Source organism: Epinephelus lanceolatus, chromosome 21 (assembly GCF_041903045.1).
Source record: "Epinephelus lanceolatus isolate andai-2023 chromosome 21, ASM4190304v1, whole genome shotgun sequence".
Classification (NCBI taxonomy): Eukaryota; Metazoa; Chordata; class Actinopteri; order Perciformes; family Serranidae; genus Epinephelus; species Epinephelus lanceolatus.
Window position 1 is genome coordinate 22,336,777 of NC_135754.1, and position 21,525 is coordinate 22,358,301.

Genomic DNA, 21,525 nt, shown 5'->3' on the forward strand with positions numbered 1-21,525 from the left:
TGCGGTTGCGTCGAAAATATTGCCGACATCCATTCCACTTTCTTTTTTATTGCAAATATTCACGTTAGCAAGAGAGCTGTCACCAGCCAGGACAGAGTTTTGTCGACTGTGAGGAGTTTGGTTTGGTTTTTCTGTGGTTTATCTTTTGTCACGGCCTGACTCACTCAGTTGGATTGTCTCTGTATGGATAACTGGCTCTGAGGGTAAAGGGACTGTCTATCAATGGAGCAAGCAGATTGTGCTCTCCAGCTAAATTATACCGGACAGAAGGAACTGTTGGCACAAATACAGACATGTATAATTAACAACGAGAAAGAGCTACGGTAACTAACATACAGAATACATGATGTGATGTAGGAAGAAAGATAATGGACATTGTAAACCCCCACTCTCCCACTGCTTATGTGTGTTACTGTATCTGTATGGTGTGTGTGTGTGTGTGTGTGAGATGAATAATTAAATATGTTTATACATTATGTTTTGTGGTGCATTTCAGGTTAGGTTGCTTACTGTCTGATAAAAATCAGAAAACTCTAAATTAAAAATAATAGTGTCCCTCTTTATATAAATGAAAATTTAAACTTACCCTCCAGACACATTTTAAGGAAGTAAAAAATACTGAATAATTAATGTTTATTTAGTTTAATATGGTGTTCCCACATTAAAAGTAAACTAAACTCTGAAAAAGGGCTGGACGCAGATGTGCTCTTTCTCCCTCATTGAGAAATTTGGGATCTGGCCTCCACCCAGTCCACCACAGCTGCTTGCCGTAGGTTTTGCTTTCTACTTTGTCCAACGCTGACACAGCACTAAAGTGAAGTACGGAGACAGATCTGGCTACAGTGAGACCGGCGAAAGAGCGGTGTGCGCATCAAGATGGCTGGCGTTAACGTTAAAGAAAACCTTAGAGAGATTCAGCCATACATGTTTGATCCTCAGTCAGACCCAGACTCAGATAAGGAGTTTGTTGTGTCCCGAAATCAGCAACTAGCAGATGTATCAGAATGGTAGATGTAGTTAGCATCTTTTATTAGTTTGTTTGTTAGCTTACTAGCTTGTAACTGGCAGTGGCTTACACAGCGTTAGTGGTTGTGAAATGTACAATAACATCTGCTAAGATACAGTGTGTTTACATTGGACAGCTTTACATCCAAAACTGAACAATCTACCATGTTTAATGTGAAAACTTTGACTATGCTAACTCTTTTGGGTAGCCTTTTTAGTTGGCTAAAAACTAACTAAATGAGGCAGCATTTGCTCAGCGCTGATTTTAATCAGTGTTCATTTCGTTGACAAAAACTTTGCCGAAAATTTCTTGTCAACAACCTTTTTTTTTCCATGACAAAAAAAGAATAGATCTTGATAATAAAAACTAAGATCAATCTATGTTTCATTGTTGTGGACGAGATGAGACGTGACGAAAATGTTAGTGGATGACTATCGGACATTGACTGCTGAGAACTGCCATGCTTGCAACTTTCCTCTTATCCCACATGAGTGACAGGCTGGCATACTCCAGTAAAGAGTCTGCACCAGGATGTTTCGCTAGCCAGCAAAACCACTCACACCAGAGCAACATCAGTCGTTGGTGCCAGTTGTGAGCTGTAATTCAGGAGTGAGTAATCAGCCGTGTGTGTCTGACTGTGAATGGTGGAGCTGTTGAATGAATTAGTGGAGTTTTTTAAACCTGTCAAAAATTGCTGGATAAATGACAGTTTGTAATTGTGTAGAAAATACTCGAAGTTGGAGAGAAAAATTATCCAAATAACATTTTTATACAACCTGTCACCTTGATTCTAATTTCTAATTCTAACTAAAATGTCTTTAATTTTTGCTGACTAAGACTAGATTAAAACTATGAAGGATAAAGATGACTAAAATGTGACTAAAACTAAAACCATTTTTCTCTTAAGACCAAGACTAAATCTGAGATAGCTGTCGAAATTAACACTTATTTTAATGTATGTGACACAAATGTATGTGAGGCATTACTACACTGTGGCAGATCCACCCCTCGCTCCCCCAAAGTTCACCTTCTTGTCACTTCAGGCTCCGAATGTCAAAAATGGAGACGGCCAAAATTCCAAACTCAAGGCTTCAAAACAGGTGTCCACACACAAACACAGTCTGAGATTACCATAGATACTAGTGAGTATAGTCAAGGTCAGATATTTTAGAAAACATAAACATAAGAAAAACACATTTTTGAGTGAAGGGAGACTTTCTGAAAAAAATCTCAACACTGAGCGCTGAAAGAGAATTTTAAGAATAAATATACAAGTCAGTAGCGGTTGATGCTGGTGAGTCTCACACAAAAGTGTTATCTAAAAGTTAGCACTCCTGTGTGCGTGTTCATCCAGACTTTCTGTCTCTCTCAGACAGACTGCTCAGTTACACATGCACCAGTAGCTGAGAGACAGACCAGGCATCCCCTGGGAAAGACAGCGGAGACGCATCTAGGCCATTGATTTTCAATGTACCCTTGGTCTTCTAATGGGCTGTATGAGCAGAGGAACACCAGACCAGGGTGACTGGGGCACAGGCTCGCACTATGAAACCTACTGATACTCATTTAGTCCAGCATGTTCTCTCCTATACACGAGCACTTCAGCCAGCACTCCACTTTGACATTATATGTCTCTTCACTGTCTCTATTTATATATTTTACCCCTCCTCTAACCTCTCAGAGCACACCCCTGCACATGTTTAGTAGGAAAAACCAACAGCACTTGGACTAAAAACCCAGTTCCCCCGCTATCTGCACTCCCATCCAAAAAGCCTCTGAAACGCTTCAACACATCAAGCTATTTTCTCCGCTCGCTCCTGTCATGGAGCCAGGTGCCACTCACACACAGATGCTCGCTCGGAGCACATTTGGGTAGTGCTTTCAAGGAGCCAACATGTGATTGGGGTCATAAAAGCTGCTCATGAATGAATGATGGATTGTTAAGGCAATCTCAGCCACAGACTCTGTCAACCTGGGATGGATGGATGGATGCAACAGGGTCTTTAAAATGCCAGAGATGTTTGCGCAGTATGTGACAGTAGGAGCAGCATGTGTGTTGTGAGTGCAGGCAAGCTAAAACTGACATGTTCTTATTGACTCGTCAAGCCCTCAAGGAAGTACCAACAGAGGATTCAGGTTACGTGCTTCTGAACGGGAAGCCGCCTGCAGGGCAGAGTTCAAGGCGGCAAACCTCAATGAGTTCCTTTCCGTGTTCACTGTTTTAAGGTGTGACAATGCAGGTTCAGCCGGCTGCTTTATCGACTCTTACCTCACACTTTCTCATGCTCAGCTGTGAAACCGGTGTGTTTTGAAAGCTTCCGTTTTGTGGCAAGAATATCCTGCAGGCAACAACAACTGCTTTTTGTCGTCTGCCAGCCACAGAGGAACACAGATAGAGAGGAGAATTGAATTTATTTGCAGCAACAGAAAAATGCACTGGTTCTCTGTGAACAGTGATGTTTTGGAGAAGTTGGTAATTATGCAGCGTAATTATTTACTATGTGACCAGAATTTAAAATGTGAATCATGCCAGCTAATTTAAATGTTGTCCTTAAAACCTGCAAAACATTTTTATGCCTAAATGGGAGCAGTGGAAACAAGCTATAAACACTTAAGCTTATTTCGCATATTGTCGCGGTAAATTACTGACATAACCTTTCAAGTACTGACAGTGATTTTAACTAGTGACACATGCAGTACAATCAGGAACATTTTTGTCTTGCGCCTTTTCACACATGCCATAGCAAGGCTGGAATACATGGGGCAAGGGACAGTCCAGCAGATGCCATAAAAACTCAACAGAGGAAGAAGACTGGGCAAAGCAGGATGTACGTGTACGTGGCCGAAGACAGTTTTGTCCCATGCCAATGTTGTTGTAGTGTGTGGTGGTAAATACTAAACCACTAACAAGTGTTGGATTCGATCACAGGATCTTGGTTTGCTCACTCTCTGTCAAAGTAGGGAAGCACAGATTTTTAAAGTCGGGGCCGATACTGATGTTAAAAATAACAGTTTGGCCAATAACTGATATTAATGTTTTGTTGTTGTATATATCATAATTCATTCTTTAACATCTATGTCATATTGCTGTGAAAACATCAACAATTTTCTCCTTCCAACAACTGTATTTATTCAAGTTTCTCACCAAAAACTACATTTTTACAGGATTACATTTAAACACCTCATGAGAACGTTATAATATACCACTACTCAGTTTTACTGGATAGAGCCTGAACGCATCATACTGTAACTCAATGCAACCTCTATAAACTGTTAGTTTCTAGCCAACAGCTGATAATAGCAAACAGCTAATGCTAACTAGTTCTCTTCCTACTTTTGTTTTTCACAATGTACCATTATTAACATGTCGAGTTTACTACGTCCTTTTGTCCTGAAGGCGTCCCAAGGGAGATTTTCATTCATCCCAAAATGTTGTCTATAATCCCCAGGATGACAGGATGCTGTTTATCTCCAGCCCTGTTTTTGAGGCTGTGCTAGAAGGATGTGATACAACAGAAAAACACCAGCCACTGCCATCGGTGAAGGTCATCTTGGTTGATGGTTGCGAATATCGGCCAATACTGATGTTCAGCTGATAATGGTATGGTCACGCGCGACGTTAACAGTGGCAAATGTTCGCTTCCTGTTAACTTCAATTCACTCAGTACATTTACATGACACTTGAAAAAAATGAATTATTGCCTTAATCCGACTATAACTGGACAACTGAAGTGCATGTAAACGCGTTACTCCGACTAATATTGGAGTTCTCCAACTCCGATTAAGACACCCAGATAATGCGATTGGAATTCAGTTTTCTCCGGCATGTATACGCCTTAATCGGAGTTAAAGTAGACAATGCATGTGCGCATGCTCCACACCCCCCGCGCTGGCATATGACCCCAGAACAGACAAGACATGCTATTGTTGTAGCCCTCCAACAGCATACAGCGTTCTTGTCTGCCTCTCGAAATCACCACGACCACGAGGGATAGCGTGCACCTTATCTGCACAATCAGTAATGCGTACATTACGTACGAGATGAACAAAGCTGTACGATTATCCATCTTGCTGTTGTTTGAAAATTCCGGTCTGCCGCTTGACTCAAGTTGTTTATTATTAAGTGACGTAATAGGTCAACCGGAAAGGGGGCCATATTAACCCGCTGAAACGACGCATATCGCCACCTAGTGCTGAGGAGGAGGACACGTTCCCGTCAGTAATTCGATTTTCTCAGTTGCATGTAAACTGGGACAAGGACAGAAGTCCGATTAGACGCCAGAATCGAATTTTGAGCATAGCTCGATTAAGCTGTGCATGTAAACGTACTGAATGTGAGCAAAATGAATAAAACATTCCCTTCTGGTGGCGAAGCAGATTCGCATCCCATGGAGTTTAACTTGGTGGTGAACTTTGACCAGCAAAGTTGCAGCCTCAACCAACAGCAAAGAAATATGTGCTAAGAAGGCAGTGATTGTTGCTGTGTCTAACCAGTCAATATTGTATGATACTGGCCATAAAAAATACAAACTAGCCAACGTGAGAGACGCTGCCTGGCTGACAGCAAGTCGGCAGACTGGCGTGGAACATCTGAAAATAAAAAATGTACCAATACCATCATATTTTGCGGTATTTATTAGCAAGCTAGCAAACTTTAGCTAGCAAGCATCCTTACATAAAGGTGTCTTTGGGCGGCAGTAGCTCAGTCCCTAGAGACTTGGTTTAAAAACTGGAGGGTGACAGATTCAAGTCCCCATCCAGATTAAATATGGAGCATGGACTGGTAGCTGGAGAGGTGCCAGCTCTCTTTCTGGGCACTTCGAAGGTCCCCTTAAGCAAAGCACCAAACCCCCAACTGCTCGGGGCGCCTGTTCATAGGCAGCCCCTCGCTCTGAGCTCTCCATTAACTTATGTATACGTCCTGTTTGTGCATATGTGTGTACTTCAGGCCTGTGTGTATATGACAAAAGAGTGAAAACATTGAATTTCCCCTTGGGGATTAATCAAGTATATCTTCTTTCATCAGACGTACGTAACCCTTTACCTGCTTGTCCCTGTAATGTCAGTGCTTTCAACACAGCCGTGCCAGCATTCTCCCTGAAATGTTACAAGGTCATGAGAAGGGACATTGGCAGTACAGATTTTCCTGAATATTGTCCCTGCTCTTGTTCACACATGACCCCCATGCAGGAAATATCCCTGAACATTTCAGGGATAGATTGCATGGCTAAAAGGGATTTAACATATAGTGTTATCACCTTAAGTTGGTATGGCAAACATATTAAATGGCAAACAGTTGCCTATTAAGAAGTAACCTCATGCTATGGCTCCCTTTCTCCACATGTCTTTTTACGGTGCCATGTGCTTGTTACACCGCCGTCATACTTCCATGCTTGACGAGTCATTCACATTTGCACTCATAAAATTAGAAGGTGAATCAGGACATGTCTGTTTTAATGCCAAATTTAATAATATTACATGGCATATAATTACTTGGGATTCTAGAAATATGATTTCAGGACATATTCATAATTAGCACCAGACAATTAATTAAGAATGTAAAGGTCACCCCTGGAGTCTCTATATTAATTTAATTTATGACCTTTTTAAGAGTCACATTGGCAAATTGGTTGATAATTGACCAGATGCTTGCGGAATTATACTCGGCACCAAATCTTTTTTTTTTTTTCTGGTCACAGCCCATAAAGACAAATTAGAGTGAGTTGTATGTTGTATCCGAACTGCCAGGACACACCAAGTTAAGGACGGAGGCAGCATGGGATTTTCAGAGGAAATGAGAAAAAGATTTAGTGAGAAGTGGAGGAGAGACATAAAGACAGATAGAAAGACCGACAAAGGAAACGCAAGGTAAGCTAATCAAGTGCAAGAGTGCTGAGAGGGCAGTGCCCCAATACGGTGGGACTCCTGACCTTGGCCTGCTGGAAACAGAGGGCAGAAGAGCCTGGTGAGGTGCTGGCAGCCAGAGTTATAAAGAACGAATAAAATTAAGGAGAGGAAGAGGAAATAGTGCAGAGAAGGGCAAATCAAGTCATGAAAACTGTGTTATAGCGCACAAGGTCGTCTGGGATCAGATTTAACTTCACAGTCTTGTTATTTATTTCATTTGGAGACCAAAGATCCCTGACTACACAACTGCTGTGTCATCATAATCAACACTGCCTGCAAATTGAGACTAATTTGTTTTTTGTTTTATGGTAATCTGAGCTAACAATTGCCTTTTGATGACTCCACAAGGCACATTGCACATTAAAATGTTGCAGCAGCTTCTTACAAAGGAGGATTTGACTTATTACTTTAGTAATTTGTTATGAGCAGACATTATTTTGTTCTGTTTTAAGTGTTTCCCAACAGGCTTTTGGTTTCAAATGCTCATTTTTCTCAGCACCACACAGCACAGAACGATACAAAAGAGAAACTAATGTGCAAATACAAAATAAAGTAAATAGGGTTAGTGTTTGATTGTTGGATTTTGGGAACAACTAGCCTGATTTAAGATCTGTGAATCACCACCAATGACTCAGAACAACTGCTTCATTTAGAGCTATGAGGCAGGATTAATGCTGTAATCCAAAGCAAGTCAGAAGTCAAAAATTCTAAGTAGATATTTATGAAAATGTCATCCTGCTTGGATCACTGTGTGCGCCACCATGGTGCTGTGAAGTCAGGTTTGTTTATGTTTGTGAACTCAGGCTTTGTGGATCTTATAGGAGAAGTTAAGTATTTTGCACTTTGAGCCCCATTCCTGGGTTGTTTATGATGAAACAGAGTGGTTGAGACCAAAATTTTGACGATTGGTGGTGGTGATTGTGTGCATGTGTGGGTGTGGGTGGTGGGTGTCTATAGTCTGAGGTCTGTCCACAGCTCTGGGGAAAAAGCTGTTCTGTTGCCTGTTTGTGTGTGCGATGGGGGTTCTCAGTCTGCCCGAGGGAAGGGTGATGAAGAGGGGGGTCCGACCTTATGTTTTTGTGTTTTTTTAAGATATTTTTTAGGGCATTTTTTGCCTTTAATTGATAGGATAGTGAGGTGTGAAGGGGGGAAAGAGACATGCAGCAAAGGGCCAGAGGCTGGATTTGAACCCTGGCCACTGTGGCAACAGCCTTGTACATGGGGCGCCTGCTCTACCACTAAGCCACCGATGCCCCCAACCTTATGTTTGTGGCCCGTGTGAGAAGACGGCCGAGTGGATGTCACAACAGAGCTTTGAGCTGTGACTATGCACGCTGCCATCTTAGTATGGATTGCTAAAATGGCATTTATTCCAGTGGCCAGTAATGGTACTGCAACTACAAATCCCCTGCAGATCAAAAATTTGCTGCCAATTTGAACATCGAATGAGGTTGATTGCTCTTTTTATCATGAATTTTTAAAACCATGAGGGTCTTGTATCTGCAAAACTATCCTACAGTCAGGAAAGCTGTTTTTATTTGTGTGACATTCCTCCAGTGTAACATCTAGTGAAAAATACCTGCACATGTGCAGAAGCAAACCAGGGAGCAGGAAAACTTTAATGGCTTCTGCACTTCATAGGCAAACATTTTTCATTTCAATGAATGGGCACTTTTACTACTGATTGGTTTGGGCACTCTCCCAAACAGAATTGGCCAACATGAACACTATGTCAGACTGAATAATGAAGTGAAACAAAAGGGCAATTCAGTCTGATTATCACGTCTTGGCAGAGTGTCATTTCAAGGCTGACGTACCAACAGGGCAGAGAAGGCAACTGCCCCGGGACACCAGGCCCTCAGCAGGCTGGAGGCCTCCTGTTTCACCATGTGGCAATTTCAGTTACTTTATTATTTGCACATTAGGATGCTAACACTGTGTGCACCACTAACTTTGCCTCAGAGCCAGAGAAATCTGCAGACTCATGTCTTATTTGCACTGGCACATGCACCAAATTTTCAATGGCCTGAGGTGTGCTGGGACAATCACAGCCGTTTATCTAATCTGGGTGTGTTTGAGACAGTGTTAAGGCTGTAGGAGCACCAAGATGGCAGCAGGTGATGTGGCACTTTCTGTTGAAGCCCCGACCTGACAACTTTTGTTAAGAACACTTATGTGTTTGCTGTACTTCCAACTACATTTGGCAAAAGTATAATATACCAACTCATGATATTCCAGCTCATCTCTGCATGCTGTAGCCTGTTTACATTTATCCGTTGCTCAAGCATTATTATTTTACCATCCTAATCCTGCCCTGTTGCTGTGATTGGCCATCTACATCGGGTGGACCTAGTCACTGGTTACTAAGCGATATGTCACATGTTTTGTTGCTCTAATTGGTTGTCTGTTGGGTGTATCCAGTTGTGTCCAATATAAGCGACACCTGGTGATACCACCCCTTGAAAATCAAAACGTAACTTTCCAGTTGCAGATAATTCACATTTGTTATTTTGTCTGGCGGTCAGGCTGCTGCTAAAGCATATTATAAACTGAAATATTGGAGACCTTCGAGCCTTGTTTCCACCAAACACTTTTGGTATGGTACCTCTGGAACCAAAGGTAACCCTTCAGACATGGTACCTAGCATTTCCACCACCGTTGTCTCTCACTGCTTCGTCCAGTACTCACTGTATTTCCTCCTTTATCAGTCTGCACCTTGTTTATCGTCCACAGAACGGGGTTACACGCAGACATTTTCAGAGCAAAATGAAACAGGCTGCACTGAGAGTCTCTCTCCATGGGGTATTCTGAAATACTGGGTTTGTGCATTTAGGCACCTTTTAGGGCCAGATCTGTGTGCTAGGTACCCCAACAGAGGGGGGACCAAAAATGGGGACAGTACACAACGGTTCCAGTGGTACCATCCACAACTTTTCAAAATGGAAAGTGTACCAAACTGAACTGTACCATACTGCTTGGTGGAAATGAGGCATAAGGTGATACAGTACAAGCATCATTACCTCGTAGGACTGGTCTTGTAGGGAAATTGTCCACAGCTCATGTTTGCCTCATGGCCCCTGAGCTAGTTATTTTGGCCCTTTAGCATTCTGACCCCTTGTTGCCATGGCAGACCGCCCTGTCACTGTTTCTATGACGGCTGAGCGAATTATCTGCTGATGAATATCACATGATGTGATCAAATGTGTTTCCAAAATGGACCTTGAGGGGAGGCTGGTTTGTCAACTGCTGTTTCCAAGGCAAAGAATCCCCTTTTAAATCTCATCTTGACTCACATCGCTCTGACTCTTAATCTTGACTCAGCGTCACATACGACCCAGCGTGAAAGACAGAAGAGGAGAGAGATGAAGACAGCGGGAAGATTGAGAGAAGGATGAAAGCTAACAGAGATGTACACAGAGCAGACCGATGGAGGAAATTAGTTTGGCAGGAAGACAGAATAAAAAAGAAATCGAGTTTAACCTACGAGGCAGGGAGTCAGAAGGCAAGCGTGTAAGGATGGAGAGGAAAGAGGCAGGAGGTTGAAGAGGCGGTGGGTGGTGCAGCGAGATGAAGAATGAAGGAGACAGGGGGCAAGTGTTTGGTCACACAGCAAGTGCCTGATTAATTAAATCCACTGTTTGTTTCTGCACAATGAGCGGGCAGCTCCAAGGCTCGTTCTGGCACCTTGCCTAACACTCTCTCATTCTCACAACATTTCTCTTCTTATCTGCCCTCCTCTAATCTGTTATCCACACAGGAGCTCAGGCCTTATATCTTAAAATCTGTGATGAGTTTTGTGTTCTGCTATCATCTGTATCTGCGTCTGTTGGAGCTCTGAAGCCACTTACAACAAATCTGTTTTGGTAAAAGGCCCTTTTTGAATGCATTTGACATTCAGTTGGTCCCACTTCACAGACAAAATGATTCCAACACTCTCAGTTTAAGTCGTTTAATTATATATGTCTGAAACGTCACGCTGATAAATGCTGAGGAAAACACAACAGAAGAGGTTTTTCTATAATGTTTGTTTGATGTCTGAGTTTCAGCCACAGCATCTCCTGTTGATTTGGCTCATCTGCTGTCATGCAAATTGCACACACCAACACTAACGCCTCGTTTCCACTTACGTATGTCATTGGTGTCCATAGATATGTAAATATACGGATGATGCCTCTAGTGTCCAGCGCAAGGAAATGCATTTCTTTACAGATGGATAGAAACCTGATAGAAACTACCTGTAGCCATGGCGGAGAAGCTCATTTTGTCAGTTTTTCGACACCCAGAAGTTTGGAATATACGCTTGGAACATTACCAGGACAGAAACAGGACCTGCGAATGAACAGCTGAAGGAGTCATAATGACATTCTGACTGCATTTAATGTACGACCATCCTTTAGCCAAATAACAGTACTCAGATTAGCAATGTGTTCAAACTAGATAAACAAGTTCTTTATAATCAGACAAACTCACTTGACAATCAACACAGGCAACTGAGCTGAAGAAAATAGCCTGTTAGCTGAGCTAGCACACTGTCATACAGTGTCTCCGAAATCCACCGCAAAAGTTAAATATTTATAAACATAATCGAGGTATATTCTGGACTGAAATATTATGGACGGGAGGAGTTTCACAAGCACATCAGATATCATGGAGATTCCCATAGGAATGAATGGACTTCTGGTTGCCTCGTCTCCGTACACATACGTAAGTGGAAACAAGGCGTAAGGGCCCACACACGTGCCATGTTTTTTGCGCCCTCAAATCCATTGTTTTCAATGTAAGCGTACGGAAGGTGTAGCAAAAGTGAGCCTGACACCATTATGGCACGCAGGCTTTCCTACAGAGAGCTTTACATCTATCCCGTGGACAACATTTTAGGTCTGATACACACTTAAGAAAACAAGATCCAAACTCAGAATTTCTAGTAAGTAAGTTTCAATATGGTGCTGGTTATGGTTGCTTAGCAATGTCAGGTGCAACCGGCCTCCACGCCCTTGAAAGTTGGCACAGAGTAGGCACAACAGTGGTACCCAGAGCCTGACCTCACGTTTTTGGGGTGGTGAAAGATGCAGCCTATGTCGCAGCCTTTACACAGGACAGATGCTACGATAGAGCGGCTGCCAGTTGTTACTGGGAAATATTCGTTCTGAATAGTTTGATTAGTGGTGTCTATAGAAGCTGATCAGAGGAGTTGATTAGCTGACGCAAAAACACGAGATAATTTCTCTGCAAGCAATAATGCCTTCACCAGTCTGGCAGTTCGGGCTACACTGAGTGTCCGCACTACTACGACATATTTAACCTCTAAAATGAAGACTTGAGAACGCGGCTTCCCCCCATTTTAGTATTAAAACTCTTTTCGTTTTCGTCTGGACATGCAAAAATGGAGACTTTTGAAAACGATGAGGTAGACACCCACATTTACTTTCTAATTCAGTCTTACCAGTCGTTCTGTATTTGCTTTGCAACGACTCCCAGTCAATGTGTACTGACCCCTTGACTGTCCTGGGACATTTTCATATTAGGTACAGCTGATTCGTACAGTCCCCAAGTGTGATTGCACCCCGTCTCCACTTCCCCATGTCCAGCTTTCATATGAGTACTGTTTTGCCATTTCCGAGTACATTTGCAATCATCATCCACGTTACGTTTTTTATGGGTGCTGCAGACGGACTCTGCTGCCCTGGTTACTGTCATGAGCTGGGTCTGGCTGAGCAGTAAGCAAAGCTCTGCTCCAGACCCAAGGAGGAGCCGCAGCTGTTGGGCACGCAGCTCTCCGCCTCCTGCTAGAGCTCCAACTGTAGGTCAAAGGTGGCAGTGAAGCCAGATCTGGATCTGTCCGCGGCAGACTGCGCTGCCATCTCATACAGAGGCATCAGTATTAAACTGAGACGGTTTCATAGCTGCTTAAAAACTCCTTGCAATCAGGCAGTCCACTTCCAGGGGCATGGATCAGCATAACATACCCTGATACAGTACACTGTGTTCACACAAATTTAACAAACTGATCAAGTGCACTTGGATACCTGATGTGAAAGCACCCTCATACTCTTACCGAGCCAAAAAAATCTCTGGCCTTAACTTTTCGCCATTGATGATCTTCCTTCATAGTACTTTCAGGAACTAAAAAACAACCACAGAGTGAAAAATCTGCTTCCTGTTAACACCTACACACGCTTGTGCAGTGTACGTAAATGGTCGCATGCGTTTTCAGAAACAGTGCTAAAATGCTTGTGTGTGCGGAGATCGCCATTTTGTGTCTGATTTTATGTGGTACTGTGTCTCAAGAGACAGAGTGGAACATGTTGCATATGTTGCCTGCCAATAATTAAACAGCTGTCAATTCATGATACTCTCTCATCTCTTAATTTTAGTATTTAATATACAATGTTTTTAAGGATAGTTAAATAAATAATGCTGCACTACAAATAGAAGGCTTCAAATAGACTCCGTGATCGGTGTGGTGTATCGGCCAACACTTCTGCCAGCGATTGGTAATGGGCCCAAAAATCCTGATTGGAGCACCCTTAATACACAGACAAACAGAGCGCTAACAAACATTTGCTCGGCTGTCTCTTATGCCTGCCTGCACATGCCTGCGAATACACACACTCACACACCAGCAGACGTACTGTATGTACTCAAACAAAACTGTGATTGCATAAGAAATAGCAAATGTAAGTAAGAGCAGAAGTTCAACACTCAGGAGTATTACAGCTACTGTTACAGCAGCAAACACACACACACACAGAACCGTCCTTGTAAGCACGCCAAGCGACTGTAATCCCCTCGATTCAGTCATTAGTAAGAAAAGGCAGGTACCGGGGGGAATTTTGGTGATACTGATGAAGGTGCCGATGCACCTGTCTCCTGAGACAGACCCAGAATAGCTAGCAGGGACGCTGCGAGGCAACGTCTCCTCTCAGAGCTGGAGGAAGCCCGCTCAGGTCAAACACGGATCACCTGCCATCATTGTTGGTTTTTGACAGGAATCCAGTTAATTATATTAAAGGGACAGTTTGCCACGAAATTAAAAATACGTATTTTTTCGCTTACTTGTAGAGCTATTTGTCACTCTAGATTATTTTGTTGTGAGGTGCCGAGTGTTGGAGATATGCACTGTAAAAATGTCTGTCTTGTTAATGGTTTTATAATCACTAATAAATCAGTTATTATTGCTTTATAAATCAGTAAAAAGCTATTAATAAATTCAGCATTTTGGCTGCCAGCCTGTAAAAAATCCTTTGGCTGGTGTTTGTCCTCCCACAAACTCTTTTTTTCATAATGCATTTCTTGTTAAAAAGTAATATTTTTCTTTCACAGCTGCACACACTCCCATAGAAATAGATTTTTTTAAATGTATTTATGGAGACGGATTAGGGAAGCTTTGGTGAGAAAACACTTTACACCTTATTCACACACATTCACACCTGGGAGAGCTATGTTCACTATGTCAGCTGCTATTGTCTGCCAGACGATGCCATTAATATGACATCATAAAGTCGTGAAGGGCACGTGATTCACACGAAAAGATGAATTGAATTTTGTTTGTGTGGTGGAGGAAATTACTGTTTAAGCATTCCTTTAATTGTCATCCACCGCAGTGTGTGTGTGTGTGTTTGAAACAACCAGCAATTTCAGAGGGTGTTGTTCAAACACAGCAGAGCGACCTCACCCACTGCAGACCAACAGGCAACACCAGCCTCAGCAGCTGCAACTCTTAAGCTCCAGCCTGTCTAGCTGGTCTTTCTGTCTGTCTACATGGGTGGAGGTTAATGGAACGCTGCGCATTAAAGCTTCTCCCCGTGGTTGTGTGAGAACAAGTTTTCGGGTGTTGTTATGTAAGTGGAAATGAAATGTGAAAGGGCCTCAGGCTGAGAAAGGGAGAAAGTTAGCTTGTATCCGGAGACTGAGAGAATCTGACTGTTTGAGCTCCACAAACTCTCAGCTGTTTGAGTCTGGTCTCAAAAATGCAAAAATAACTCAGCTGCAAAACTTTGAGAGTATAAAAATCAACATTTTGACGCCAGTCCTCACATATTAGAGTTAACTTCACAGTTTTGAACAGCTTCCCTTGAGCCAAGTCGGCCCTAGGAGTGGACAAACAACTCTGCCATCAACATTTGTTAACTCAAAATAACAAAACCCACTTGTTTTAACGCTGGAATCCCGGCCATGTTGCCTGGATTTGTTCACAATGTTAAATCGTAACTGTAATACAGTCATGAATGCAGCCAGTTTTACAGCGTTCATGAGTGATGATTATGCGGTGACAGCTACTTGGAGCAGACATGTGTTAAATGACAAGTTGTTTATCCTCTCACAGAGCCAATATAACTCCAAAGCGGCTGTTCAACACCAACTGCAAGTGTCACATTAACTCTAAAGGTGGTGACAGGACTGAAGTTATATAAACACTAAATGAATGTCTGTCTGCTAATGGTAAATCTACATCGAATCAGTTAAAGGTTCAGTGTATAACTTTCAGAAAATCCTTGTTATTGAACTGCCGTTAGCATCGCACTCTGGTGCTCGTACTCTGTAGACAAGAGCGAACACCTGACTGGCCAAGACTGGCCGTTATCCTATTGGTAATAGAAGGCTGGAAAATGAATTCCAGTCATATTTAGAGTATTGTAGTATTTCAAGTGTTCCTATATTTCATTAGGATAATTGGCTCCATGATACTAAGTAGCTTGCTGTTTCCACATTACATTATGGTATGCTCATTGGCTGTTCCTGCATTGCTGTTGGCTAGCAGTAAGCACTTTGTATTGTTATATCATTAATTGGGGACTGAATCAACACTGATTGTCATAATACATGTTATTATCATGTATCACGTTAGCTGGGGGAATAATCTGGCAGGCTAGCCAACTAAAGCCAATTCCCACTGCACAAAACCCCACTAACATCCGCTAACATCTGGCTTTTCAATATAAAGAGGAAAGGTTACAATTGGCATTCACACCCGGGTAACATGAGACTGCAGTAGTCACGGGTATTCATTAGTTTTGGCAGTGATGGAATTACAACAACCCATGTAAACGCACAAATTTTAGCTACTTTAACTGACACGATGCAACAACAAGCCACCACAAAATACCGTCCATCTCCACCCAAGCAGCACTCAAACATCGATCCAAATTAGTCTGCACCAAGAAAGACTGAATAGGTAAGAAGTAACCACCATAAAGTTTTCACAGGCCTCTATGCTGCTACTGTTTACAGACTTGTTCAAACATGACACAGCAAAAAAAACAACAAAAAAAACACACACAGAGAGAGGCTTACTTATCTGCTGCACAGCTAGTTAGCACAGCCTGCGGACCCTCCGCCTCACTCCCCACTACTAGGACACTACTCCTCTGATAGGAGAGCAGATGGCAGCTTGAAACTTAACCTCTGTAGCAACTCAAATTCAGCCATTGCAAACCCGAGCCCCTGTAGTTCACAGCTGGCTGTTGGCCAGCAAAAACACAGGGTAAACCATGTAACAGCAGCAACAGAAAGTTTGCTAATCCGGCAAAGGCTCGAGGCAGTCAGGAGAGCGGTCTGGGATCGGACCAATGGCACTTGGTCTTGCTCTGCCTGAAATTGAGTTGCTACAGAGCACGAAGTGGAGGTCTGTTTCCACCAGGCCATCGCTTTAAAATCTATATAACAGAAACACGGCATGTGTGGACTCTGTGTTGTGGTGGGTGCTGGTCGTTTGTTGACATTAGTGGACTCCATTTCTTAGCTAACATAGCTACTGTTGCACACTGTTAGCGCTGTAGTGGAGCTGAAGAGAGGCAAGACACTCAGAAATGTACGTAACATCACATCTTTTAGATTGTCCCCAAAATCTGGCCTGAGCCCTTCATATAGATGTCAGTCCACAGGCTGCTACAGGCAACTGAGAAAGTCAGGGAAAGTCTCAGTTTTAACCTGTTTACCCATTGGCAAGAAAAAAAAACGTGTCATTCAAACCTCTCAACAAATCATCCTGACACACTCTTTGTGGTTGTTCATGTTTTTGGCCTGCAGCCTGGATGTTGTTGAACGCTACGAGGAGTCGGCTCCTTTCCAATTTGTACCTCTTAAACTAACTACTCCATGGCCGATGATGCGATGCACCTCTCATCACATTGGCATGACAGTGTCGCCACACAAAAGGGGTGAAACCAAACCAAAGTGCATCTTACCTGAAGTGTCCCACATGTTGAGCTCGATCCTCTGTTTGTCGATCTCGAAGCTGGCTGTGTAATTCTCAAACACGGTGGGGACATAATTCTGAAATGAGACACGCGTGGCTAAAATTAGATGAAAGCTTGGAGGGCTGTTGTGTACATTGTGGAATTTAATTTAAATCAAGATAATGTAAGGTAGACAAAAAAAACCCTAATTATTCCAGTCGGCTCTGTAGTGCAGATGACAGTGCACTCACGGAGATCAGAGGCATGAGATAGCGTGTGTGTGTGTGTGTGTGTGTGTGTGTGTGTAAAGCAGATGAAGCCAATTTTGAGCTTTGACCTATTTCCAAATTCAGAAATTTAGGTCAACAAGCTTTGATTTCATTATCTTCAAGAGTTCAAGAGGTTCAGGTTAAAAAGAAACTCCACAAGTGCAGAGGATAATTGAGTCTTTAATCTACTTTCTGGTAACACACAGTGTTCTGTGTTGGTTTCTTTTACATTTTCAATACATTATCTGCCAATTAATTATATTTCCCATTGTATTGTTATCAACAAAACACACACAGACAAAACCACAACACAGATTAATTGAAAATGAGATGTTGTTGTATTTATCCATTCAAAATCTTGATTCAAAATGTCGACTGCTCATTGAACACTGTGTGTTAGCTGCAAAAGATTTAAGGTCAAAGTGTCCTCTATTGTACCTGATAACTTCCTGATAACTTGTTTTTATGCCATAAACCTTCAATATTAAATAATCTAGCAGACAATTTTTAATTGTTTGATCTTGATTAAAATCATTAGGCATTCAGAATTTTAGGCCCACATGGAAACATTATAATTGTACATTTAAAGATGTAATATGTAACTTTTTCACATTTAAAAACCACCTGTTGTGCACTCACATTAGCTGAAACATTTCCAACAAACCCAAACTAATCTGTAATTTTAATCATGTCATTTGGTCGCTGTCACCTGTCAATATTTCTCTGCCAGAAGCTGTCATAAACTGACTTTTTGTCCAGTTTAAAGCCATGTTTTTGAAATATACGTTTTACATCTTGGTTGTTTTTAACTAAATATTTTAACTAGGTGAAAAATTTTAGTCATCCGATGTGTGGATTAACTTAAACCATCAGAGAAATGAGCTGAGCAAACATGAGCGACAGCACAGCTCCAACTTTGCGCTGCTGTGCTGCACAGAGTTGGAAAAACACGGATTTTTAACATGAAACTGCTTCATTCAGTGTTTTTGCTGGTTTATTTCACCGAGTCTGTTTGTTTTGAAGATGAAGACACTTCTGCGGACAATTTGGCTCCTGGTAAAAACCTCCTGAGCATTTGGGTCTCAAGTTACCAGAGAAAAATGGTGAGCACACATGAGCAGGAGCTGAGCTAGCAGCCCCTCCACAACCAGCCAAACAGCATTGGAGAAACATTTATTTTTCATACGAAACTGCTATATTCAGTGTTTTTAATTATCTAACTCACTGGGTCTGTTTGTTTTAAAGACGAAGAGAGCTCTGCTGATAATTCGGCTCCTGGTAAAAACCTCCTGAGCATTTGGGTCTTAAATTATCAGGGAAAAAAGGTGAGCATGCATGAGCAGGAGCTTAGCTAGCAGCCCCTCCGTGACCAGCCAAACAGCATTAGAGAAACACTGATTTTTCATACGAAACTGCTATATTCAGTGTTTTTAATTATCTAACTCACTGGGTCTGTTTGTTTTGAAGAGGAGGAGACCTCTGCGGATAATTCGGCTCCTGGTAAAAAAAATATATATATATATCCTAAACAATGACCAGTGAGGGAATCCTAACTGGGAGAAACTGACTGTATTGACAGCATTGCTCCATCTTTTGTTATCATCCACCCTGAGAGACCCTGAGCGTAGAAAATTACATATTCTACATTTAAAAGAGGAACACCACCTAACTGGAGAATTCCAATATGTTATTTCCATGGCATAGGAAAGTCCAATCAGTCTTTGTAAACATGAGATACTCTCTGTCAAAGCCAGAAACCAGAGAAGTAAGTCTCAAACTATTGATGTCATCAAAGTCTGCCCATAGACAATGAATGGGAGCCTGATTTTGTGGACACACACAATGTTTGTTTTCTTTTTTATACCCAAATTAATTTTATTCTATTGTAATGTTGTCAGTTGTGAAACAGAAAATGTCCCCATATACCCAGAACATTCCCCTGGGTGCTGTCAGTGTCATCTGGAACATCTTGCACCATTCATTGTCTATGGAGCAGCTCCAGACTTTATACCTGATGGCATCACAAATTTGAGTTTTGGCACTCTAGTTTTTGGATTTAGGGGAGTTGTTCATGTTTACTATTTTTTAGACCACAGGAATAACATATATGGATTTACAAAATGGGCGTATTTCCCCTTTAATTCTCACACAGTCTGGACAGACAAGTGTTGCCTCGACGTGTAGATTAGAAGTATTTAAGCGCACTGATTGTTGCGGATTGTTGCGGAGTCAAACCAGTGATGTTCCAGTGTTTACACACCAGACTGCTCCTGCTCCTGCTGACGGTATCAGCCGCTGACGCGCGCGATGCGCAAAAGCGCACAGAGCGCAGATTTTCTGTGGTTACTGGGCACTGAGCGGGCAGGACTCTGGAAATGTCTTCATTTAATACAGCTGCTTTTACACTATAATAACCCGCAAACAGCACGCAAAAATCTGTTATAGAGAAAACCAAAACCTGCATGAAGAAACCACATTTTGGCACATCCCGTCTACTTTACATTGTCAATAAAAAAGGATCAAACCACATGAGAATAAATAAATAAATAAATATAAATGAATAACATATTGTGCGTCATCAGTCAGATCTCATAATTTTGGTGACACCAGGAGGTTTTGAAGTTTGACTTTGCCGTGCCCTGTGCTTTTACAGACTTTCCTCATGTGTTCATCTTAATGAAACACTGCCTCTTACCTCTGGGTATGAGTCTTTGGCGAAAACGTGAAGGAGAGCCGTCTTGCCACACTGCGTGTCTCCCACCACCACGATCTTACAGCGCAGTAATCCCTTACTGCTCTCCATCGTGCCCCGAGTATCACTGAGTGGCTCCGAGTCGCTGCCTACTTGTCATTTAGCTCCAAACTAGTTGAGTGTCGAAGAGCAGCTCTAAATGTTGTCTGTAGTTCTCCCCAAGAAGAAGAAGAGGAAGATGATGATGATGATGATGGTGATGAGGAAGAAGAAATCACTTCAGGTCCTAAAACTTCAGCAGCACCGCAGTCTGGTGTAGTTTCGGCTACATGCTCTGCGTAATGCTGCGCTCCTCTGCTCCACCGGTGAAGTGAGGCACTCTGATAACACCTGTCAAGGAGCGGCTCCAAAAACTGGCTTCCTGTAAGACCTTTCATAATAAAAGCTCACAAAGTACGACTAGTTATCTGTAAATGTGTGCGTGTAGATGGATAGTAGTGGGCTACATGGTAGAGTACATGCTACAAAATTAAATTAGATTAAATCAAATTAAAGTAAATTAAATTAGATTAAATTGAATTAAATTAAAATTAAAAAAAAAATTTAACAACACACATTACACTTTATGTCAAACATGCAAAAAACGTAATAAGGATAAAAATAAATATAATAGAGCAAATAAAACAAGAATACCCAGCAAACATGTTCAGTAAACAACATATAAGTATATAAATAGACCCATTTCATGTCCAAATTAAAATTATCATCAAAATGTATTTATTAATTTAATATTTTCATTTTTTAATGTGGTATGTAATTAAACTAACTTGACTATCATGATCATTAATATTATTATTATTAGTAGTAGTAGTAGTAGTATTACAATTTATTTATTAAATAATGTATTATTTATTTCTTTTTTAATGTGGTATGTAATTAAACTAAACATGCAAACTGTAGCCCGGTTATTAAACAGTATGTTGCATTTTCTGCTTTTTCTGTTGTATAAAAATCTGATTCATTATGCTTATTATTATTATTACTGTTATTATTATTACTATTATTATTGTATTATTTTTTTAGTTATTTAAAATGTATTTATTTATTTATTTCTGTGCTGTTACTTTGAAGCCAATATCCTCCTACTTCCGGTCTTCCTGTGACTGTCTCCTGCTGCCTTGCTGTATTCTCAACCTGTGACACATAAATATCAGCTGCTCCCGGCAGTAAACAGAAAAATATAAAAAGGGCATGTTTTTCGTTAACATAACAAAGTATGACATATTTTTATTATAGTAAAACCTTTATAAAATTCTAATACACGTCTTTTTTCTCTCTGCAGGTCTTCATCACATCACAGTGAGTGTCACACAACATAATGGGCGGATCATGTATAAAATTCACACATGATGACTTTTGTGTTTTTAAGGTGTCAAAGTCTCTACACAGTGAGGAGCTTTTAAAATCCAGTTT

General features: G+C 41.5%; 1 protein-coding gene across 1 annotated transcript in view; it reads right to left on the reverse strand.

Moving 5' to 3' along the window:
* The window catches only part of LOC117259391 (rho-related GTP-binding protein RhoN-like), a 59,315-nt gene extending 38,866 nt beyond the window's left edge, over nucleotides 1–20,449 (reverse strand). Inside the window, exons 1-2 of the mRNA XM_033630705.2 lie at nucleotides 20,056–20,449; nucleotides 17,101–17,188 (exon numbers count right to left, since the gene is read on the reverse strand). Coding sequence (XP_033486596.1) covers nucleotides 17,101–17,188; nucleotides 20,056–20,163 — 196 coding nt within the window. The 5' untranslated portion in view covers nucleotides 20,164–20,449. The remainder of the gene's footprint in view (nucleotides 1–17,100; nucleotides 17,189–20,055) is intronic.
* Between the last annotated feature and the right edge of the window lie 1,076 nt (nucleotides 20,450–21,525).